This window comes from Zonotrichia albicollis, chromosome 2 (assembly GCF_047830755.1).
Source record: "Zonotrichia albicollis isolate bZonAlb1 chromosome 2, bZonAlb1.hap1, whole genome shotgun sequence".
Taxonomy (NCBI): domain Eukaryota; kingdom Metazoa; phylum Chordata; class Aves; order Passeriformes; family Passerellidae; genus Zonotrichia; species Zonotrichia albicollis.
The window spans coordinates 100221177-100246655 of NC_133820.1; the positions used below are offsets into that span (position 1 = coordinate 100221177).

General features: G+C 38.9%; 1 protein-coding gene across 7 annotated transcripts; it reads left to right on the top strand.

Moving 5' to 3' along the window:
- Positions 1–469: 469 nt before the first annotated feature.
- IL1RL1 (interleukin 1 receptor like 1) lies at positions 470–23749 on the top strand. 7 transcript variants are annotated; one of them, XM_014266585.3, is made up of 12 exons: positions 476–636; positions 3139–3228; positions 4071–4141; positions 6382–6583; positions 6852–7020; positions 7101–7263; positions 9480–9548; positions 11423–11555; positions 11648–11805; positions 15807–15950; positions 17931–18089; positions 19910–23749. In XM_014266585.3, exons 3-12 carry the CDS (start codon positions 4075–4077, stop codon positions 20254–20256), a joined length of 1611 nt encoding a protein of 536 aa, XP_014122060.2. In that variant the 5' UTR covers positions 476–636; positions 3139–3228; positions 4071–4074; the 3' UTR covers positions 20257–23749. The 7 variants fall into 7 exon arrangements, 6 of the variants coding, with proteins under 6 accessions (XP_074391918.1, XP_026648830.2, XP_074391919.1 ...); XM_005486448.4 differs by having other exon boundaries at positions 477–636; positions 4066–4141; XR_003380216.2 differs by lacking the exons at positions 17931–18089; positions 19910–23749 and adding an exon at positions 12946–13121 and having other exon boundaries at positions 470–636; positions 4066–4141; positions 15807–15944.
- Positions 23750–25479: the final 1730 nt, after the last annotated feature.

Consider the following 25479-nt stretch of genomic DNA (forward strand, 5'->3'; position numbering starts at 1 on the left):
ACAACTCTGCCAGGGAAGGGAAACAAAGTCTGAATGACCGTAGGATAAAATCTTTCCCTCACAGACTTGATTTAGCTGTTGGTGCAGATAATTGTTTTTTCAGCACCTTCTTTGATCAGCTTAGCTTCAGTGAAGCAGTTTCCTTCACTTCATTAAAAACTGTTCCTGATTCTCCAGAGACTTTTCAAGCTGTTCTCAGGGAGCTGCTGCTTGACTAGACCATGCAAAGCTGCTACTTGTTTTCAAGCAAAATCTGTTTCAAAGTGCCTTCTGCCATCTGATTGTCCCCTCTCTCCCAGTGCTCCCCAGCCAGCAGATTTATTTCACTATAATTGTGCTAAAAGCAATAAAAAACCCCTATGGTAGTGTAAACGATATCTGATTAATTGGAACTATGAGATGCTATCTCTTATATGTACTTAAAGTAAATTGCTACAGTAATCTGCATGTTCTGCTCTATTCAGTGGGAGGTGTCTCAGAATGGAGCTCTGTGCCTTGCTGCTGCAGACAGGAGCTGCCCCAGCCAGATAAAAAGAGCTCACACTAATATCTGGTACCAGATTAGCAGAGAAATCTCTGCAAAAGACCCGTCCACAGAGAGCAAGCCACTTCTCTGCTTTCTGAATTTTCCAAATGGTAGGTCAAATTTTTATATTGTCATTTAACCAGAAAGAATAGAAGTATTTGATAAGAAAGTTTATTTCAGTTCACTTATGTGCTTCTTTATCTTAAGAAATAAAATTAGATTAAAATAGTGGGTATACTTCCATGATAGACAGTTAGTGTTGGGACTAACAAAAATTTACCTTGTTGTGAAGTGTGTTTAGAAATGGATTTTGCCATCAGCTTCCTGGCATATATTACTAATTAGTCAAAGACACAGAAAATCTTTATTCCCCAAATGATTTTTCAGAGTTTAGCATATTTATGTATTTTGTGCTTAAAAATATTTTTTAAGAATTATGTGTATATCAATTCTAGAAATTCTATGCTTTAATGCTGAAATTCCTACATTTTACACCTACACCTGTAATTAGTGTAATTGTTAGCTCTTGAGAATGCTAGTTTTGGAATAAATTCAGTTTTAATGTTGCAATTTTAATAAAATATTTTCAGTCAGAATGGAATTTCTGGTTTGATAGAAGAATGAAAATCATTTCCAAAAGGTGATGGATGTATATATCTGTTAAAAAATTCCACAAAAGTGCTCTTTCATGGGATTTTTACATTGTGAAGTCTGTTAAGATTTTTTGGGTCGAAATTGAGATATTTCCAGGTTTTGTTAGTATGCTAGTATGCTAATTTTGTCACTTATATAAACAGTATTATAAACATTTTGTCGTAAAATAGAATTTTGGAAAGAAAAGCAGAAATATGCTGCTAACACAGCCGCCTTCAGAGAATTACTGAGTTAAGCCCCACAGACCACTGCATCTGCAATGCACACAGTGGGTTCCCCCTTCTCTCACCTTCCTTCGGTATGGTTCATTAGTAGCTAGGCTTTGACCCACCCAGACAGTTATCCCAAATTCCGGGTCTAGTGCTTTTCCAGCGCCACACTGAAGTTATTGTTTGCAGAGCTTAGGTTTACACTGCTACCACGCAGTCATTTGAAGCTGTAGGAAGGAGCTGTAAAGCACTGCAGAACCAGTCCTTCTCTTGCTGCTTTCTGTCTAGACCTGCAACCTCTGTTTCAGTTCATATTGAGGTAATTTGGTGTTTGCTGCTTACTTTGGAAAATGCAAACAGAATCACATTGCTTTTTCAGTTGCATGAGCTCTTTGGATTTTCAGGAAGCATTCCTCTTTTATTAGAGCCCTCTCTGTTGTACATATTCGCACACACAACCCCCATACCATCCTTGAACTGCTGCTGGTACTCAGCAACTAAAAAATGGAGGGAAATTCAATGAAGTAATCATCACATTTGGTGGGGAGCATCTCAGCTCAAATATTTTGCATTCTTTTGGTGCAGGCTGATAGCCCAGTATGTGTAAGGTCTCTCAAAGACATATTTTTTTCAGTAAACAGAAGGCTAACTGCAACAGCTGGCAAGTATGGAGATAGGAAATTATGAATTTCTTACTCCTGAATCATTCTGGTGCTTGTTAGAAAAGTTAGTGAAAGCAAGTAATTGGCTGTCTCCCTTCCTGGACAAAGCTGTATCTTAAAAATGGTGAAAGCACATCTTGCAGCTCTCTGGTAATCACCAGCCTTCCATTTCTAGGGCTGCAATAGCATTGGCAATAAAGGACTTGCCAGTGTCTCCAACAGAGGCATTACTTTTGGCTGAATTCCTGATAAACACTTAAAAATAAAATATCAAATGAGACAAAACCCCTCATTTCAGAAAGACTCCAAACTTAGTCTATGACATAACTAAACTTTTTAAAGATTTTAAAGATTTTAAAAGATTTTTAAAGAAAAAATTTTGTCATCTTGCTGAGGTATCACTCACTTAAGGCAGCTCTAAAAAATAGAAGGACAGTTAATATAACTGCTGGCATACCTTCTTGGGGGCAAATAAGTTGCTGAAACAAAACCAAACACTTTGTGGGAAAAGTCTTCCGGTAGAGAACGAATATTCTGGATATTTTTGCTCCCTGCTAGTGTTAGAAATGACTTTTAGGAACAAGCCTCATGCTCTGAACGATGAACAAAGATGAATGCTTTGCTGTGCTGATGCTGTGAATTTCATTGTGCCATTTTGTGACGTGTCTTTTTCTCCCAAGGGTCTGTCCAGTCTGCAATGAAATTCTCACACTTTTCTCTTCAAACACTAAGTTTTGTTATTGTTTTTTCAGAGGTTAAGAATAACCCTCTGGATATTATTAAACCTTCTAAAAGAAGAAACTTTCCATTTCAATACAAAGCTGACGATATTTCTGAAAGCTCAAAACTGAGTTTGCTCTGAATTTTAGACTTGGCAAGAACATAGGACTTGATAAGTCTTGTCCATGTTTATTTAGTCTGGAAGTTTTGGCACTGAAATAAAAATTCCTTGCAGTAAGTGTGACGACAGTACTTAACATTTCTTGCCTGTGTTTTACTCCTCCCCTTATGCTCACTATCTGTGAGACAAATTATATTTTCTTTCTGACTTGATTTCTCTTGAAAATAACTTGTCTACTGTCTGTAGGACCCAGGGGCTGCTGCTCACTCGTACATGACAGTAGAACCCACTGCTCTGTGATCTGCAGTGAAGAACTGCATTCAAAGCTTTTTCATGGTAAGTAGAATGCTTATAATTACCTAATATAGTTGGGTTGCATTTCTTCTGTCTCCTGAGATATTCCCAGATTAGGTCAGGAATTAGGATCAGCTTAATGCCCACGATCAAATGGTCAGTTTTTTTAAAAGTGGTTTGCTGGAGAGTTCTTGAGCCACACCATGAACTACAGCTGGTGTGTATCAGCTAGACAGATGAAAACATCAGTGAGATACAGGATCTGCCCTGCTGCTGTTAGCTAAGTACAGTAATATGCTTCTTTACCTTCCTTTCCAGTCCATTTCCTCAGTTCCCCTTCAGCTTAGCATTGTTCATGGCACTCACTTGGTTTTGATCCTACAGCTCAACACTTACCTAGAGAAGCTTTCACTGACGATTACTCCCCTTTCATAAAAAGACAAAAATGTAAGGTGCACCTAAGCAATTGGTTGGATGTAATTCAAAACTAGGGTTTAGATTTTCAGAACCAGGATCTGTCCTTTTCTAAGTTGGGGTACAGTTTCCCTGCACTTCACTGTGAAGAAAATGCAATGTACATTTATCTTCCTTTTAAAAAAAGCAAGTAAGTTAAGAGAGGCTTCTGTCTGAGGAGCACCATGACAAAGCAATTCCCCAGCTCCCACTAAACTAAGTCATAACTGTAGTTTCAATGGTGATAGAATAAATAACTTCACATCAAAGCTGCAAAACTGCTGCACACAGTGTACAGAGCAGCTCACATGATGCCGTTTATCACTGCATGATATAATTTTCTGTTCAGTTTTCTGATGTACATTGATACAGCATTACTGATAAAGTCAGAGTATATGCTAAGATATCAATGTTTTTTCTTCCTAGTTTAGAAATATGATGAGGCTTATAGATTTGATCCTCCTATCTACCTTCCTCTCAGTTTCCATGACATCTGAAACATGTAAGTCACATTTTAAAAATACTTTCTGATAAGGTTTGTTCTGTACAAATGCGTAGGCTGTTTCCTAATTAGTGGTTTTATTTTTAAGCCTAGTGAGTTCACCTCAAGCCAGAAATCACAACTTAAAATCTAGCTTTTAAAGTATATTAAAATGCACCAAACACTGTCCATTTCTTTGACAGCAAGTGTAGTTTCAACTTCTGTCACTTAGCATCTCTGCAAGCAGAAAGAAAAGGGTCTTCTTGAATGAATTTGAGAGTAGCTGGTGCTCCAGTTCCCAGCTGGGCACAAACTCCTAGAACATGCTTTAATTGCACTGAGCAGCATGTATGCACATGCACCCTCCTGAATCAGGGGTGTAAATGGGCGCTGTTCTCCACAGAAATGCTCTTTAATGTCCTAAATTTGGGGATGTTAATTGAAAAATGCAGTGTAACAATAATGTTTCCTTGCACAGGGGCAATGTCCGGAGCAGTAAACTATTTATGAATGTGCCAGCTCTATTGACTCAGCTATATAATGCTGACCAGGGACACAGTGTTGTACAGGGCTCATGTACTTCTATTCTTGAGCTGAGATGCTCATTTATCTGAAAAGTTCTGTAAGATATGATCTCCAAATATTTCTCCGTACTGTCAATTTTACAATAGGAATGCTAAGATTCAAGCAAAGTATATTTATTAAGGTGCCAAATTCTGCTGAAGAATTTGGCAAAATTATTTTCATGGATGTCATTGAGTTAAAATGTGGCCTTTGTTTTTCAATGTCTTCCCTCTCCACACTATTTTTCCTAAAGAAATCTGAATTTCCAATGTGTTCTACCTTTGGTGGGGCAATGTTGAATTTTCTGACCCCCCCGATATGCCCCAGTGTCTTTGCAAGGCTTGTAGGTGGGAAAACTGTTAAAATTATGGGATTGGGGTTCCTCATACTCATAGCTGGCTAATTTAGGAGCCCCAAATTAGTGAGTGAGATGACGATATCGGTGGAGATGGACCACTTCTTCAGAAAAAAACAGAGAAGTGTCCATCATGTGGCGACTCTCACCTCCTCATTTGTGCACCTACATGTCTAAAGCTGCCATTGCAAAGTGTCATTTTTGATAGACACTGTCTGTTTTGGTTAGCTGTTTGGTTATCTACTCTCATTTTCATGCTCCGTTATCTACTGCAGCTCCTCTGCCAATCTCAATCTTTGTTCTGTCACCATCCTGGCTCATACTCCAATCTTTTGCTCCTTAGAATGCAATTTAACTTCCAGATTGTTTTCAGTGACAAGTACACTATTTAGGTACCTGAGCACTTAAGTATTTATCACAATTGCTTGAATCCAGTTTCTCTGGACCAATTTGAGTATTCAAAAGTAGAAGTATATTCAGCTAAAAAAATAACCAACTTAAAATATTAGTGTCTTACTCCCAGATTTTCTTATGTGTGATCACATGTGGTTTATTTTTCTAAGCTTCTTGTTTGTCTCAGTTATTTCTGTATCTTTTCACCTTCCCAGAATCTGATTTCTCATCAGATTCTTCCTTTCAGGCTATCACATTGCTTTCATTTTTTTCCCACCTTATTTTCATTAACTTCAGAGAGGGGCTGTTTTTATTTGTATTTTATTTTATTTTATTTTATTTTATTTTATTTTATTTTATTTTATTTTATTTTATTTTATTTTATTTTTCCTAAGGATCTAATCTACAGACTTCCTTCTATGATTTTTTTCTTCCAGGAAAAAAAAAAAAAATCAACTTCATTTCTCTGTATTAAGAAAGCAGGAAAAAAAGCACTCATCCATTGCATAAAAAAATATTCATTATACTGAAGTAAGGAAAGATAACTACATTAAAGCCGTATTTTTCTTTGTTTTAATTAATTTTTTGAATAGAAACAGTATTTCAGAGAAAGATTTACATAATAATCTCATTGTAAGAAATCACTATTTTTCCAATTAAATCCTCTTGTTTTTCACTCCGTCTCCACTTAGAACCTAGGGATCTGTTTGTTTATTTGTGCCTCCCACATTAGTTCCTGTTTTGGAAACAAATGGCTCCATAGCTCAAGGAAAACAAAATTTTTGTTGAAAAACCATCTAGTGAAAATGAGATTGCTGTGTATCATCTCCGAAAGCTCAAGGAGGGTAGAGGGACATGACTGGCCCACTGATCCAAGAATGCCAAGTTCTCTGTCCCAGCGGACAAAGGTTTGACTTACCTGAGATTTTAATCTTTTGCTCAATTGCAGTTGATGCTATGGAAGGTGAGGCCTTTGTTATAAAAGGTCCCAAATGGAGTTCATCAGTGAACATCACCTGGTATCGCACGGACACTCACACAAGAATTCCTGCCGAAGAGGAGGGATCACGAGTGTTTTCTATGGAACGATTTCTTTGGTTTCTGCCAACTTCTAGAGAGGATTCTGGAAACTACACTTGTGTAACACGTTTGTAAGTGCCACATGGAAAGTGGAAGGTGTAAGACTGGCAAGAATATATGTTTTGATAATATATTATAATTAAATTTTTGGACATGATGACTTTTTAAAATAAGTTTTCATCCTGCAACTGCTATTTTTATGGCAGATCATTAAAACCAAGCTGCGACTGAAATACAATAATCATCCACATGTTTATAGAATGACACACATTTGTAATAAACATTGATATACTCCATGTAAAAATGCAGTCACTGACATACCTTATTCCATTTTTGAAGTTCAAGTAATCGCACGAAGTCGTACAACGTGAGTGTGCAAGTGCATTCATACAAGCCAGGAGAATGTTTCCCAAGTCGGATTCGTTACCCAAATGACACTCAAACAGGAAGAGTTGTTTGTCCTACCATTGATAACTATAAGAATGCTACTATTGTCCAGTGGTATAAGGTAAATAAAACCCTGATGGTGCCAATGTAGGTCAACATATTGAAAAGCTCTTTGCAACCAAATACGTTTTTCTTTTCCAGGACTGCAAACCTGTTAAGGGACAGAGATACCTCAAGAAAGAGAAATATATTTATATTGAGAATCCAAGAAGGGAGGATGATGGTTATTATACTTGTCAATTTATTTATACCCATAAAGGAAATGTGTTTAATGTATCAGCAACAAGAATTTTCATAAGTGGGGGTAAGACAATAATTCTGTAGCTTGCTAAGATTAAAAGACTAATGTCAATTTAGAGCAAAGGAAACTCCTTTTGTACACTAAAAAGAGAAAGCATTTTGGTTGGTTTGTTTTATCATCTTATTTAAGAATTACATCAGCTCTATTAGATTAATTTTGTGGATGGTCATCCACATTGAGTAAGATGGAGTAAAGTCAGACCTGGTGTCATTTAGATTTTTGTTTAAAAGGTTCTGATTACTCTGGTTAGATGCTGTGGTTGATAGAGTTCTCTGGTAGCACATTTCTGAAATGAAGGATCTCCTCAGTGGAATGCCGCTATGCTCTGCTTTCTATTTATTGAGGGCAGCAGAATCTGTGGCTAGTGAGGACTGTCTGGTGGTCACTAAATCAGTCATGTGTTGATGGCCTTCAGCTTAATGCCTTGTGGTGTGTCTCAACATTCTAATATTTATTTGGTAGTAGAACTGAAAAACTTTTAAATTTGACTTTAATGAGACAAAACATAGCTAGAAATAGAAAATGGATGGATCTGTGATTACTATGTCTCTGTGATTTTGAACATAGCCAATATGACTGAGATGTGTGGACTTTGGGTTGCCTCTAGGATGTAGTCTCCTCAGGAAGGCTTTGTATTTGGATGGTGTTCAGGAAATGGCGCACAGAAATTTATAGTTTCAGATTGCATCAACTTGCAAAACTTCAAAATGCATCTTCAGTTCTGTAATCAGATCAGTAGAAAAATAGTCAGAAAAACCTTTTCTTGGGGGATGGTGGAGGGCTTGAGTTTGGCTCATGTGGTTGTTTTGTTGCTGTGTACTTACTTTGTTTTTTTAAGAAAAAAGTGATGTTCATTTGCAGACTGAGCAGCAGGCCTTTTTGCTCTGGGGAGGCACACAGCTTGTGGGCAGAGTGCAGACCTGCAGCGTGGGAGCTTTGGATGCAGTTTTTGCTGCTGTGCCCAGATCTCAGTAGCAGAGTTCATTCTGACTATTCTGAGCTGGACAGAAGACAGCTTGAGCAGAGACCTAATTCAGTAGCTGGGAAATGTTGTGCTTTTCCTCCTTTTCTTCCTGTTGCTCTACATGATCACAATCATGCTTTCCATGACACTTCTCTGCCTAACAATTTTTGTTTGAATGTACTTCCATCAAAACTTTTTTAACTGTTTGGAATACTGTTCTTCCTGTGTTACAACAAAAATTTCTGGGTTTTATTTGGCTCAAAGATATTCAAATTTATAAAAGCCTTTGTTACATCCAGACAGATCTTGAAGTTCATCTAACTTTCTTTTGAAATCATTGCAGAAAGAAGAGATCACAACATAACATGTGAAATCTAGGCTGGGTCTGGCATGTCTGCTCCCGGGTTTTCTAAACTCAAAGTACTTAATGGCAACTTAGAGTTTTTATCAGACCTTAAAATACGTATGCTGATGAGTGGAACTGTTCTGTTTGGTTAATATTAGAGAGTTATGATCCACATTCCTGTTGCCTTGCAGATCCATACTGATCCAGAGGAGTTTCTGCCTCTGAATTCTGGCAGCTAAGAACTTATCATAGTCAGGCAGCTGGAAAGTTACTGGCTCTCTCCTGACTTCTATGTTATCATATCCTGTCAGTCTGGGAAGCAGGGACTGAAATGTGTTCCTACAGAATTGTTTTGGAAATACGTGTTTCACAGAGGTGCTTGGGGTGGAAAAGCTTAATGAGCAAAGGGTTAGAAAGCAATATTTTTGGGTTTCAGATTGGGTTTCATTTTTGGGTTTGGGGTTCAGATTCTGCATAAAAGTATGTATTAGCTATTTCATATAATGGATATGAGTAATTTCTCAAATGTCTCTTAATAAAACTCCAAAACAGTTGAGAAACCCCAAAACAGCTGAGAAATCATACAAGCCTATAACAGCATTTGCTTTTTTCCCCCACTCAGCAGCTAATGCAGTACTTCAAAACCTAATTTTTTTTCTTACTTTCTATGTACAAAGGTACATAGATGGGGAATAAATACTGAAGATATTAACATGTACATACTCCCCAGAGATATTTGGTTGTAGGAATAAAACCTGATGATCCCAACAAGTATGTGAAACACTGTTAGTTTGCAATTCTGTTTTGTGATCACAAAATATTAATTGTACAGATTACAAATCTTATCTTACAAAATTCATTTTCACAACTTGTTAATGCATACTTTCTTTTCCTCTTTAATTTCTAAAGTAAAATACTCACCTCTACCACCTCAAATCATATTTCCAAAGAATGAAGATGTAATAGAAGCAGAGCTTGGTGAGTACAAATTTTAATTTGTATTTAAATTAACATTTTGTAATGGTCTAGAAGTTGTGTATCTTCAAGAAGTTGTAATGATGGAACTTCTCATCACAGTTTTGTACCATAATATTTACCATATTTAATTCCCTCCAGGCTCAGAGGTGTGAAGTTAGATATAACTGATGTGTTATTTAGGCATTAAGTGAAGTTTAGGAAGATTTAATCAACTTGTTCTACTCTCACTGGGATACACTTGGATTATTCACAGAGTGAATCATTACATGTCAGCTGAAAGGTGACAGCTTCCATCCACTTCAAAGAGGGCAGTGGTTAAATCCCTCAAAACTGCTTGATGGTATCCCTAAGAGGGAAGGATGGACTATTCTTGTGGCTAGAGCTGCTCCTTGCTACCTTGAGTCCCCACGTGGAGACAGCGCCTGTGTCTCTGTTGGGGAATGAGGGAGAGCAAGGAGCTGGTTGCTGGCTCTGAGGCTGAGGAGCGCTGCCTGTCTCATACCCAGGCTGGCTGGCAGTGATCAGACAGCCTGCTTGGAAGAGCTGGAGGAGGACTGGGAGGGCAGAAGGACAGGACCCAGCAGTGGATTGAGACAGAGCTGCTGGACAGCCCATGATGCAGGGTTTGCTCCTGGCTCCCTGCTGTCCAAGCTATGGATGTTCCCAGGGATTCACATTCGTCCTGGTTAGCTTGCACCATCAGGATAAGGTGTTCCTGGCAGGAGTGAGAGTTGTCTGGGGTTTGTCTGCAGTCCTTGGGTAAAGTGGAGTTCTCCAGCAAGAGACTAAACCCATCAGAAATCTAAATAGGTAATCCAAGATCTGTCTGCCAGGGCAAGTGGGGTGAAACTGGGCCAGTGGGAGAAGGGATTGTACCTACACTCCTCTGCTTCTGTCCTACAGCAAGACTGCTCAGGCAGCAGATACTGCAGGGGTCCACAGCCCTCTCTGTGCCATGTGCTGAGGCTCAGAGACTTGCCAGTTGACTCTCATTCCCATTATTTTATTCCTCTTTCCCCCAGCTGTTTTAGCTGTTTTCCCCAGAAATTAGATGGTCTCTGCTCGAGGACAAGCTTTCTCTAGTAAGATGGTCAGTGCCCAGTGCTCTGTGGGCTCTGCCTGTCACTCTGATAGTGCTTACACAGAGAAAATTCACTTTGCATTTGAAACCCAATTGCTGTACTGGCTCTATTGTCTCCTGTTTGCAAAAATGAAGGGGTTTCCCCATGCTCCCTGATACCAATTCATGATCTAGCCATAAGATTTAATATTCTTATCTAAGACCTGCTTAGATGCAGACTTACATGGAAACAATTTAGCATGTTTAAATTACAGTTTCTTTTGGTGCAATGGTGACCCTTACTTTGAAATAAATATTTCCTAATGGGGAATATTTAATAAGTAATTTCCTGTTTTAGTTTTGCCTGGACTGGCTTACTTTACTTTTGTCCAGCTTGAATAAAATCAAAGATAAGGCTGCAGACAAGTCGCAAAATAATAGATGCTGAAATTTAATTAGATTATTTATGTGTACATTTGTGTGTTAACCACCATATCTATCCTATGTTCCTCCACATATAATCCAGCTGATTGTATATGTCAAGCATCACAAGTTAAGGGGATATTGTCTTCATCATAATAAATATAAATAATTCCTTTTGTAATCCTTGGTGTGCTATTAGATCATTTGCTGAAAAATTCCTGTTATTTCTTTTTGTCTGTTCTATGTATCATTTTTTCAGCAGTAGTTCAGAAAACATATTATGACAAAACTCACAAGTTTTATGAGGATTTGTAGGGAAAGGTGTTATGAGGAAAATATAATTTTCCTTGTTTTTCATCAAGGAATGTTTACATCTCTGTATCTTGATTAGGTGCTGCTTTGTCTCTGAAATGTCGGGCCCGCCTGGGGATTAACAAACAGCCGCTGGCTGCTGTCAGCTGGGATGTGGATAACATCTCAGTGAAAAGACTCGATTTTTCAAGATTTCATAGAGAAACTCATTTGTAAGTCCACATAACACAGAATAATCTTTCTTCTACACAAAATGTGCCTAGTCTTTGAAACCAATGGTACCATCTCTTTCTCTTTCTATTAGTTTTGATGATCATGAGCAAGTATACTATGGAGAGACAACTTTGAATATTACTGAAGTAAAAAAGGAGGATCTGCAGTCAAATTTCACATGTATAGCATTGAACACACTGTACAGCACAAGAGTCACAGTGACATTACAACTCAAAGTGCAATCCAAGGGTAGGAGTTTTTAATTTTGATTCTTTACAATTTGCACTTAGTTTGAAATATGCTGGTGAGTTTATCTTATTATTTGTTTCAGATAGTAAAAAAGTTTCAGTTGATAAGAAACAAAACCAGCCTGCTTCTTCCCTACCAGTTCCAGCCAGCTGCAAAATTCTTGTGTCTGAGTCCTTGTCCTTGGGGTTGGGGAGAGAGTGGGACATTATTCAAACAGGGTCAGCAAGAGATGAAATACACAGAGCGTGACTGTATCAGCTCTGCGATAAGAATATCCTGTTTCTAGGATATTTCTCCACTGTGACAAATAGAACTATTGCCTGTAGTGTAAAAGTGTGGCAGAAAATAGGCAAACTTTGAATATAAGGGTTTCAGACGCTGGTTTGCCAGTTTGTCTTCCTTAGTATTACTGCATCCACTGTAGCGCCCTTTTTGCACTGAATGTTGTGAGAATCACCTCTTCAAAATCACTCTTTCTCTTCTCTGAGTGCCACTGTGTTCCCTCTGTGCCACACAGAGGCGTGAGTAGCGCTTCAAAGGCTATCCCTTGGTTTTGTTTTTAGTTTCCTGGTTCTAGTAGTACCTGAAAGAGAAGGAAAATCCAGGGCAGTAAATGGTGGGGACAGAGATAATTCTTAGCTTATATAGGAATTTTCTTTTTTAATAGGGATAGCCAGATCCCTAAGCACTGTTGCCAGCACCTCTGAATCAGATTCCTATGGCAGAAAATGCAATTCTGTCTGTGAGGGCTCAAGAAGCAGCTGTGATCAATTGTTTCATTTTTCACTCCTTCAGACATGCTAACCACCAAGAATCATGGAATGATAGAATGTTTTGGGTTGGAAGGAACCTTAAAGATCATTTAGTTCCAAATTCCCTGCCAAGGGCAGGGGCACCTTTCACTAGACTAAGGTGCTCAGAGCTCCAGCAGCCTGGCCTTGAACAGAGGGATGGAGCTTCCGCAGCTTCTCTGGGCAACCTGTTCCAGTGCCTCACCACCCTTGCAGGAAAGAATTTCTTAATATGTAATCTAAAGCTACTCTCTTTTCTCGAGGATTTTGAAAGTAAATGTCGAGACCTTTAACAGTTTTCTATAAGAGAGTGTTGGGAAGAGTAAAATCCAGTGTACTGTTATCACAGGGTGTGCACAGACCCATGTCCTGCTGTATCCTCGACTGCTCATGACTTTCTACAGGATCATGGCTTCAAGGCCTGGACAAATTTCCTTGCTAGCCTGGACTAGAAGAGATGTAGGTGAATTGTAACAGCAGAATAGCACCAGCAGGAAGGTGGCAGTAGATGTTTTGGCTGGATAGGTGAATTTGAGTGCAGCACCACTCAGGAAGCTGGAAGTACACCAGCTTTGCACTGGAGTACTTGAGTGTGGGAGTGTACTTGCAATGAGAGGGAAGGAAACTGAGTAACAGCTTTTATTTATTAGTACAAGTCTCTTGTTGGCCCCATATTACAGACTAGATGAAGGAGAACATATAGCATATCCTGTATTCATGCCATGAATCATTGAGTCTAATTTCTGTTATAGACAAATCTTATTCTGTTTTTTGTTCATAGGTCTTCAGTTAATGTTCATGAAAGCTCTTGGCTGTGACCCTGCTTTCACTGCTACCTTTTTTGTGTGGATATCTGTGCCCTTGTCCTTGTTGCTGCTGTTGACAAGGTGTCTGCCTCTGCTCCTCAGCGCTGTTGTGTCAGCAATGCTATGTCCAAAAGTGGCTGTGCTCTGCTTTAGTTTTCTTCACTCAGTTCTCTCAAAGCTCAGCAATATTTATGTTAAAGCAGTGTCTCTTGTTTCTGAGAATAATAAAAATGCTATATAGGATTTGCTTGTGCCTCTCATCTTGTAAATGTGTAATAAGGATGTGCACACTCTTTTTTGTTTGTTTTGTTTGTATGTTTGTATTTAATAGGGAAAAAATTCCAAATATATGATTGCTCCTTAGTGTTTTTCACAGCACAACTTGTGTCTGCTAGCTACTACCCTGTTAATGCTTTTTTTTGCAGTCATTCAAAGCAGAGATAAAGTTCAGAAAGCATCATCTCTGTTCTTCCTCAAAAATGTTTAATCTTAAAGCTAACCTTTTGGCTCATGTTTTGTAGACTGATGTGGACAGGAACTCTAGACACAGATCTCTGCTTTCACTGTCTGGAAGTGCATCCACCTTAGATGCCAGAGAAGACAGAAAAAACTGCTGCTCTTCTGGAATTTGTCTGGAACTCCTTCAAAAGTTGCTTGCTGACATGTTTTCTCTGGCCTTTCCAGTATTAGTTCTTGTGAGCTGATAGTTCTGTATTCCCATTACTCTTGAATATAAATAGAACATGGTTTACTCATGAGCTCAGCTGCTAAATGATGCAGTAAAATCAAATGGAACAACAGGATCTATTCAGCCTTGTTCAGGGGTTTGTGGCACCTGTCCCCACTGTGCTGAATGTTCACTAGTGAATGAAATTAGTGAATGTCCATTAGTTAATTCCAGAGAAAATAGGTGCTAAGCCAGCATTACTGGGAATTGAACCTGCTCTGCCAGGAAGACACCTCTGTGAAGACACATTCCAAACTGCATGGGCACATTGGCTTCTTTTCCAGCCTTGGTCTAATCAGTGCAGCATTTTTTAGGTTTGCAACTGCAAATGTTGATGCTGGAACCTGCTTCTTCTCCAGATTATAGAGACTTAATGCAATGCACCAGTAATTGTAATGTTATGATGAGCATGCTGACAACAAATGTATTGGTAAGAAACATCATCACACTCTGGTGCTAGGGTCAGCCCCTCCAGATAGTGAAAGGGGTTTCCTTACTTTGTCTGTGTGTATTGAGCAGGAAAATTGATAAAATACTAAAATTTGAAGGGATCAACAAGGATGAAGTTCCTTCATAGGCATCATGTGATACTATTAAAAATATGGTCAAATTTCACTTAAGAAGGAACTGACTGTTTTCTTGCCCAATCTTATTGAAAGGTGTTTCCTCCTGATCTAGTTCTGGTGAGGTAAGCTTCCTCACAAGCCTAGAATTTCTTTTTCCCTTTAAACTCCAAAGAAATAAATGTAAAGACTGTGAAAATCTCGTTAAATTTGCCTCACAACCTACCAGAGGAAAGGGAAAATGTGCTTGTCAACTCTTCATTTATATACATTTTCAGCAGAATTTCTCAGGCACACTCTCCACTAGACCAAATCTCTCAGCACCCCATCCAAGCCATTCTGGAACACTTCCAGGGATGGGGGACCCACAGTTTTTCTGGGCAATCTGTTCCACTGTTTTACCGCCTTCAATGTAAAAAATGTTTTCCATATATCTAGACTTAATCTATCTGTGATAAGTCTTCATCTCTGAGGTAAAGATGGACAGATTCTAGAGCTCTTCCACGAGGGAAATTGGAACTAAAGTGGGTGGCTCCTTTCTATCTCAGTTTCTCTTACTCATCATTGCTATTACATGCCCCTTGACCCTCTTGAAAGGAAAAGGCAGGAGAGAACATCATCTGACTTAGCATTGTTTATTTTATTTCTGTGACCTGGACGTGTTCTGTTTTCCTGCTTGTCTAGTGCTATCTTAGCTCTCTTATCTTGCAGATTTCATTACTTGCACACGCTCTTTGTATCCTATTTGTGCAATCATGCCAGAAGCCTCCATTTGTCCTTTTGTAGATTTTCATGCGTAGGCTTAGATGTCTCACAAAATGGTTGTGTTATTACCAGTTTTTGAAAGTCACAGATTACTTAAACGTCATTGTCAGCTGTGGTTTTTAGCATAAGTAGGTCTGGATTCAACAAAGTGAATATTAATTATATACTGCATAGTATGCTTCTAGTTCAGGGGTCTGGGTGTTGGCTATGCCAGCTGGGGAAGGAAGAAGCTTTCTCATCTCTGTTTTGAGCTCCTGAAAGCTGTTAACAGAAGTAAGGATATGACCCTAAAGCTTCAGCACACTGATTAACTTCTCTGTGGCTAACAATATATTCCTCTGCTTTGCAGAGGTTCTTCCTAATGTCCTCCTGATCACAGGATCTCTAGTTCTGCTAGGTGCAATAGCACTCTCAGTGATCCTTTACCAGTCCTTCCGAGTGGATATTGTCCTGCTGTATCGGGAGATATTCCAGCCCTACTCAGTCAAGGATGGTAAGTAAGACTTGAGAAAGAAAGTTTAAAAAAAGAAAATGGCAAATCACAGAGAAAGTAATTTATTTCATAGTTGCTAACCCATGACACCTGAGCTTGATTCTTCTTTTTCTTACACCTTCAGTAAAGAGAAGTAATACATAGCTCTGCAAGTGCTTTACATTCCCTTGTTTCCTGGGTTTTGTAGGACTGAATTACATAAAAGAGAGATTCAGTCCTGGTTTTGTAGTTTTTTATTGAAAGTATTTGCCATAAATACTGAATGATGTTGAAAACCTGATTTACAGTGCTATTAACTGTACTTGTTATGTGCTCTCTAATGCAAAGGAACAAACCTGATAACTAATGTGATAAAAGCATATGTTAGAGCAACACAGTTTTTGTAGGCCAAAAAGAAAGATACCAATAATCTGGAAGACATTTCTGGAGGAATACATACCATCTAGCTTTATTGGCTGCTTTCAGCTCAGGATTCAGATATCTGCATTTAGTTGTATGAAATGAAAGTGCACACATGAAAGTTTCCATCTCAGACATGAAACCTGGAGATCTGTGGCTGGATCCTGCTGTCTAACCATGAGCAGTTGGTGCTGTTGGGGCTGCCTTAGGGCTTTAGTGAGACTGAACCCCTCTGCAGGGGGCAGCTGAAGGGCAGGCAGTGCCTAATGATGTGATGAAGTACATATTTTTAAGAGACCAAATCCAGCTAAATGGACAAATTTTAAATCTGAAGCTGACTCTTACCACAGATGTATGCATGGCAGATATCTACAGCTGATCTAGTTACTTCTCATTAAAGAGGAAAGAAGTATGCTTTTTAGGACAGTTTCCATGTAAGTGTATTTTATGATTAAATTAATCAGACTCTGGAAATGGACATTTCATTATTATTACAGAATCACAGGATCAGAGATTCACAGAATCAATGAGACCGCTGCGATCGTCGAGTCCAATCTATGACCAAACACCACACTGTCAGCTAGACCACGGCACTCAGTGCCATTTCCAGCCTTTGCTTAAACACCTCCAGGGATGGTGACTCAAACACCAGCCTGGACAGCCCATTCCAATGCCTAATCATCCTCTCTGTGAAGAAATTCTTCCTAATGTCCAACCTAATCCTCCCCTGCTCCACATTAGCACTGTGTCCTCTTGTCCTCTCACTGTTTGCCAGGGAGAAGAGGCTGACCTCCCCACCTGGCTACAATCTCCTCAATCTCCTTTTGGGCCATTATGGAGAGCAACAGGGTCAAACCTGAGCCTTCTCTTCTCCAGACTAAATAACCCCAGCTCCCTCAGCTGCTTCTCCAAGGATCTGTTCTTAGAATGGTTTGAGCAAGAACCTCAGCAACAAAAGAAAGGATTCAGCAATTTCCACCAGAAAGAAAGAAATGTTTGAGATAAGAATAAAAATGCTGTAATGGAAAACTTAATTTAGAGAAATGAATCAAGGAATGAAATAAATACTTGACTTTGTATTTGGTTCTGACTGTAAGACTGTTTCCTAAGAAATGTGATTTTCACTCAAGAGTATGATATGTTGTAGGAATGATGAATAAAGTCTTCAAGATGGAAGAATTTAAATGGAATATCTTGTGCTGAGAGACAAAGCCTGTTAATAGCAAATTGTATCACTGAAAAAACAAATGCTGAGCTTCGTGGCTATATCATTCTAATTTGCATTGATCAGTATTAATCTTACTGCATATACTTTGGAATGCAACCTTCGCAATACAAAGGCCAGGTTCTCCAAAGCTACAAACACACAAGACAAAACAATTGAGCATGGAAAACACCAAATATGCATAGCCTTTAATTTCCAAACATGTACCAGATGATATACATTATTCAGATTGGCTGGAACTGCTTCTTAGATCTATTTCACTATTGACTGATATTTTTATTTCTCTCCTACTTTTTGCAATAGACAGCTCTAATTCATGTTAACACAATACTCCTTCCTCTTGTTTTGACTTACAGATGGGAAGATATATGATGCATATGTTATCTACCCCAAAAACCACGCCAGTGAAGCTAATTTTGTGGAATATTTTGTTTACCAAATCATGCCAGATATTCTGGAAAATAAATGTGGATATACACTGTGTATTTATGGGAGAGATATATATCCTGGAGAAGGTAAGTTTCAGATCTGGTAGTGCACTGAAGTACTTGTCAAGCTTGAGCAAATTGTGATTCAAGTCCCTTTTAGGTATGTAGGAGGTCGCTCTACGTTCCAGACCTTGAAGCTCTTCTCCTCAGCAGCCATCTGCCTGCTCTCTCAGGCCAGGTGTCACAAGGGCACTCCGTGCTTTCCAGTGTGCTAGGAGAAGCAAGCCATTAGGAAAGGGCACAGACTTCTTATCACCTTGGAATGCACAGGAAACATAACCCTGAATGTGACTCTTTTAAAAATACACTTGCTCTTTGGACAATCTAACTCTGTGCAGGCTTATCTGGGCAAAGCCACAACCAAACCTTGCATGAGCTGGCTTGGTGACTACAAGACAGAGAAGAGAAGAAACCCATAAGCTCAGCCAAACCACAAACTCAGCTAAAGAAACACCTTTGCTGTTATCACTCAGGAGTTTTCAACCTTTTATGAGGGTGTTAGAATCACAAGAAGTTCACGGCTTCTTTTCACTGACTCGTTCTATTTTCCCTTCTCGCAATTCCCAGTATTAGTTCAGGAGAGAATTGGTATGCTTTATTTCTGCTTTCTTGTCTTTCAGGATGAAATAATGTAAATTATTCTGTGCTAATTTCCATATAAACACCCTCCACACTATCACATATGATTGCTGCCACCCAGGTGCTATCTGCTCTCCTCCAGAGCTCACTCCTCTGTTTATCTTGTGCCCTGGCTCTTCTGTAGAGTGGATCTTCTCTCTCTGTCAGGGAGCAGGCATGAAGCCTAAGCTGGTGCATTTTCTGTTTCACATTTCTGAAATCATCTGCACTGGGCCAGGTGTCATTCATCTTCCCTCAGCTGAGGCTGAAACCTTTGATGTCCTTCTCTTCTGGAAAGTTGTGAAAGGGCTACCTGGCCTTGGAAAAAATGAAGGTAAAGAAAAGCTGCAAAAGTTGTTGAGCCAGACCATTCCCAGATCCAGCACAAGGAGCTACAGTAGCTCACAAAACTGTCAAAGGCAAAATCTTACACCTCTTGCAGTGGTCTGGCAGCCCCCAGGAAAGGAAAAGAGGGCACACATGGAGCTGGCTGATGCATCAGCAAAGATGGTTTGTTAAATAATTGGTGCATTGAATTTCCTCAGCTGCGCTCCCACTTCTTCTCTTTTGGCCCAGCATCACAGGGACAGTAACACTGATCAGCTCTCCCTAACATGGCAGTGGGAAATTCAAACACCTTCTGTTGTGCTGACACACAGATGCCCTGAAAGTCTGGATTTACCCCTGCAGGGTGAAGACCAACACAATGCACAGATTAGTGTATAACTTAGCACACAATACCTCAGGACAATTCACTATAATTTAGTCTAACCCCACCTGGAAATAAGCCTCTTAGATGCAAGTCACTCTAAAGTCTCCTGATGACTATTTTTCATGACTAAGTATTGCAAGATCATCTTTAAGGCACTAAACATGGTACAACACAATTCCTTACATGGACACTGTTGATCAAACACAATTTTGTTACAGTCAGATCTACTGAATTTGATCCTAGGTCACTGGAATAGAAATTCCTAACAATACTTAAAAGCAGTGACTAAATTAATGTTTCAACTAAAAAAAACATTTGAAATGAAAGCGTTTTGGTTTGGGCTTCTTGCTTTTCTCTCCCCTTGCCCCATTGGTCTTTCTCTAATAAATAAACAAACTGTATCAGACTTAAGTGAGATAGAAATTATTTCTGGTTACAAAGCAATGAAAATGGAGTTTCCAATCTCAAAAGAATTTTAAAAGGATCAGTGTCTCATCATTTTCTTGTACATTGCTAGATGCAGCCAGTGCAATTGAGACCAGGATGCAGAAGAGCAGGAGGCTGATCATGCTGCTGACACACCAGCTGGTTAATTCTAAAGAAGATGCCTATGATCAACACATTGCTTTATACAATGCCCTCATTCAAAATGACACCAAGGTGATCCTTCTGGAAATGGAGACAATTGGGACTTACGGGAAGCTTCAGGAATCTCTTAGGTTTCTTATTAAGCAGCAAGGCACCATCAAATGGAAAGAGGAGCACACGGTGCACCCACAGTCACCCAATTCTAAGTTCTGGAAGCAGGTGAGGTTCCATATGCCACTGGCACGCAGGCCCTCACACGTGGCTGACACCAGGTGAAGAACTGTGCTGCCCCATCAGGATGGACTACAAGCCCACAGCTGTTGGTCCTTTCAGAAAGGAAAGGAAATGACTGTACAGTCTGGAAGTCTGGTTGTGTTTTTTGAACTTCTTTTCAGTCCTTCTACTGAGTAACGATGGGGTAAATTGATGGAAGAGGTCTAGGAAACTAAGGGGATATTTTACAGGTATGAGAGGTCTAAATAAATAATTCTAGATTTTGGGGAGAATTTTGCATGTCACAGAAAACCAAATGTACCTGTAGTCTTTCTATATATAGTTGTATATACAACAGAAAATTATGATTGTGAATAACTGAAAGCCTTGCAGGCTGAATTCATCTTTCTAATGCAGTTGATAAAATATAAATGCCTTCTGTATTATTTGATTACAAAGTATAATGTGTATTTTGCAATTAGAAAGTATAATGTTATTCTTTTGTTAACTTCTATTTTCTGACACTTACTCCTTTTTGATTCAATAGTGACACTCACAAGATGAAATTTTATTTTTCCTTGCTACGAATGCCTCACTAAACAGTCTTTTGAGACTGATGTGAATACAGTGTTAAGGGAAAGAAATGCACTGATATATCTATATATAAAAATATAATATGCATTTTTACAGGAAATAAATGACCTGATATATATATATATATATATATATATTTTACATGCATTGTTAAGGGAAATGAATGCACTGATACATACAAAGGTATTTTATATGCACTTTAAAATATTTTATATATCTATTAAAATGAATCACACAAATGGGAAATTTAAGTCTTTCAGGTACAATAAGCATGCTGTTACTATAATTATTATCTTCACATAGAAATAACATTAAAATTTAGGATATTCTTTTGATACACTAACAGCGTTCCTTCAAGCTACCAAAAAAAATAGACTGCTTTTTTACAACTCGAATTATACAGTTTTTCCCCATGCTTTGGCTTCATGTGTAGTTATACTTTCTTATATTTCTCATAGGAAATCAGATGTAGTGTAGTTATACTTGTGTGTAGTTAGACTTTCTTATTTCTGATAGGAAATAACCTTAAATGCAAAGGTCAGAGCCAAATCTCCTTCTAGTTCAGGGGAACAGGAACAAGATGTATTCTAGTACAGGTATCCCTGAAAACGTTAATCTTTTTATATTTTCAAACCCAGGATATTCTTTGCTTTCAGAGAAGGCTTAGTTTTCAGCTTTAGACTTGCTACAGAATAGACTTAAAAAGTGAAAATTAGATGCAGAAAACTAACTCAATGGTAACTCATTGTTACCAAGTCCAGGATTAAAAGCAGGCAAATGCTTCCCTTTTACTGTAAATCTTTATTGAATAGGGATCTTCAGACTTATAAATAGTTTTTTGGAGTAGAAAAAATGTGCATAAAATATATGTATAGATATTTTTCAGCATTCAGTAAAAGATCTATGGCACACTAGACAGTTTTTCACTGATGAGTTGTATTTTCAAGCGTTCATTCACTCATTGCTCACTTCACCACAACTATAAAGCATCAAAGGTTGCATTTTGTAATCACCTCATTAGATTGTGTGCAGTGCTGGGTCCTGTTCCTAAAGATACCTCTGGATAAACTTTACTGTCTCTGTGGAAGCCCCACAAGATGGATTCATGCCAGTGTGAAACTTGGTGTGCTCCTACAGTACCATTTCTTCCCACAGAGAGCATGCCAACCCTAAGGCATGTGTAAAAGCAGGAAAGCCTGTTCCTATAAACTTTGAAGATTTTTACACATAAGTGACTGAGCAAGACAGAATATTCACTTCCAAGATTACCACAGCATAAGTTTTTAATACAGTTTGAGTCCTGGGCTTGTCATGAACAAGAAGGGATGATAAGCAGGTATCCTGGAAATGAAAAGTCTAGGATGACTTTTGAAGCTGGAAAGAGACGAGGAGCAAGCACAATGAGGAATTGCACAGGATCAGTAATGAACCAAATTACTCTGAAATATAATGATATGTCATTGACTCCTGTTAGCCAGGCATGTAGTCATGGTGGTGAAAAAAAACCTCACTACATGGCTCTTGTGGTGATGCTACGTTTTTTTCAAGTTTCATGGTCAGCACAGAAAAAAAAGGAGGAAAATAATTCTTAGAGTGGTTTGCTAGCAGTGAAGAAAACGAGCAAATTCAGAGTGTGGCAAAGAACATTTACAGTACCAGAGTATGTGACCATAATTATGACTAAAAAATATTCCAGTTGTCACAGTTTTTTTGTTATTCCTTAGTTTTTAGTAAAGAAATATGATATATGCATTAAAATGGGTATATTCTACAGATGTTATCATATTTGTAGTGTTAGAAAGAAAGCACAAAAAGAACTGTGGAATACTTTTACAGCATCATTAAAATATCAGCACTACTGAGGGCACATCAGGAATCCTGAGTTTCGTTCTGGGCTCCTCAGTAGGAGAGAGACAGGGACATTGTGGAGTGAGCACAGCAAAGGGCCACGGGGTTGGTGAAAGGATTGGAGCATCTCTCATAGGAAGAGAGAGCTGGGACTCTTCAGCTTGCTGAGGTCCCTCACCTGAAGGGAGGGTACAAAGAAGAAGGAGTCAGGCTCATCTCAGTGATGCTCAGTGACAGGACCAGAGGCAAAGGGTGAAAATCTGAAAACAGGAGGTTCCCTCTGAACATCAGAAAGGTTTGTTTTTTTGTTTGTTTTGTAGTGAGAGTGACCCAGCACTGGCACAAGTTACCAAGGGAAGTTGTGAGTCTCCAACCTTGGAGATACTAAAAAATCTCCAGGACTTGATTTTGGACAATCTTAAGCATGAGGCTTGACTAAATGACTTCCAGAGGTGTCTTCCATCCTCAATCGTTCTATGATATGTAACTTACAAACAACCTAGATTTTCAAAAACTTTTTTTTGATTAAAATTGGCTTTTTGTACACTAAGAAGTCTGCCCTCATGGGATAACAGAATGACAGTCTTCCCTGTCACCCCCACCCCCTCAAAAAAAAAAAGTATTCTTTCAACATAGGAATAAATAAACGTAGAAATAATAATATAGGAATAAGCATAGAAAGCTTATAGAAGATTGAGTTTGGATGCCTTAAGCTTAAATTAAACAGCACCAAGGCAATTTAGTTGATGAATTATATTGTCCACAAAGAGTTTTAATGTTCTTTGGTTTCTACCCTGCACTTCTGTGGTTTTGGCACCTCAAGGGACTCTGGAGAGCAGATTGACTTTCACTTCTTAATAGAGCAGAGTCATCCTGCCCTCTCGTGTGTGAACAGGCACCCAGAGATTCTAACCAGCTGGAAATCCAATAGGGTTGAGATTTGATGTTCCTGCAGCTCACATGGTTGTGAAGCCCAAGAGACTTACCACTTAAAGGAAGGTTTTAGAAGTTTTCAAGAGTTTTCCTAGCAAGCCATTATTTGTTATGCAATATTAATAGAACATTGGACAAAGCCTGTTTGGAAGATGATGTGCAAAACTGATAGTATATTAAACTGAATGTACAACTGTATGTTCCTTACTCTTTAAAGGGTTGAAAAACTACATCTGTTGTTTTAGACACAAATCATGCATATCCAGCTGTGTTTCAGACCTTGGGAAGACACTGGATACTGTATATCTTGTAGAGAGTAAGGTCCTTGACACAATCTCTGCTAGACAGACAGATCCACAAAAGTGATCAGAAAAACAGTGGGACCTGTGGGACCTGAAGGACTAACAGGTTGTGACCAGCATAGAAACCAGCTCACAGCTAATCACTAGAGGCATCCCTCAGGGGGTGATATCAGCCCCAGGAGTGTTTAGCATCCTTATTGATTACCTTGGCAATGGGACAGAATGCACAACCAATGAATTTTCAGACAGAAAATCAAACTGGGGAGGGATACCTGACTCACTGGAGCACAGGGCTGCTGTTTTAGACAGCAACAGGCTGAAGAAATGGACTGATGGAAAACCCACAAAGTTCAACCCAAGGCATGTGCAAAGTGCTGAGATGGAACAAACCCATTCAGCAATGCAGCCTGGAGGTCAACCTAATGCAAAATAGCTTTGTAGAAATAGACTGGATGTCCTGGTCGGCACTAAAGTGAACACAATTCAGCAGTGCGTCCTTGTGACCAAGGTGACCAACAGCACTCTGCACCTTACTAATGAAAACGTAGTTGCGGAAAGTGATTATTCCCCTGAATGCAGCGTTTGTGAGATCATCTCTAGGGCACTAGGTCAAGGTTTGGGCTCCTCAGCACAAGTGACGTACTGACATACTGAAGTCCAGGGGAAGATCCCCAAGAGCACAGATCATACAGGGGGAGGACAAGTGTCCCTGTTTCTACCTACAATAATCTCATGAAAAGACAGAGAGAGAATGGATGGAACCAGACTCTTCTCAAATGAGCCCAGAAATGGGACCAAAAAAGTAACTGTGACTAATTAGAACCTAGGAAATTTATATTACATATTAGAGAAAAAATTTCACCATATGCATGTTCCAAAGCTGGAACAGGTGCCCAGAGAAGCTGTGGAATCCCTGTCCTTGTAAGTGTTCAGGTCTTGTTTGTGTGCACCCTGAAGAGAGGCTGGACCTGAGGACTTCCAGAGGTCCCTTCAAACCTGAATTATCCTGTTATGCTGTGACATGGAGGAAGATTTCAAAGTGTCCAACTTCTGTATTTTAAAATTTCTGAGAAACATATGAGGCCCTAACAGACACATTATCAGTTTGTAACCTGCTTTCTTGACATCAGGGGAAGAAAATGCTGAAAAAGTATTGAACATGACTTAACATGTGCTAAAAATTAATATAACTTGTATACAGAGATAATAGATGAAGTTTAAGAAGAACTATAGCCACCTAAGAGCAAACAAGTTTAAACTATGGTTACAGGAGTTGGATGTGTTGCAATTTATGATGGAAATAATTTCAGTTTTTTTCAGTTAGTACCTCTATATAGCTTATGTTGGATGGAAAGGAAGATGTGAAAACTGTGAAATAACTGGTCTTCTCTAACTGATTCTCAACTGGTCAGGTCATCAGAGCTTCATTCAAAAATCTGTTTTCCAATCTTAGTGCAAACTTTCGTGTTCATCATGACATTTTCAAAATTAACATCTGAGATGTAGCTATTTTTAGTCAAGTTACATATCTATTATCACACTATGAATTCTCCACTAAAATTGCATTAGTCAGAGAACTAAAAAGTGTAAAGTTTACTCTCCTTCACTT

Excerpts from the sequence above, each read along its gene's own strand:
- IL1RL1 (XM_005486448.4), top strand. Across the intron at positions 7,264-9,479 it reads AAGAATTTTCATAAGTGGGG|TAAAATACTCACCTCTACCA; the intron begins GTAAGACAATAA and ends TAATTTCTAAAG. Across the intron at positions 11,556-11,647 it reads TTTCATAGAGAAACTCATTT|TTTTGATGATCATGAGCAAG; the intron begins GTAAGTCCACAT and ends TCTTTCTATTAG.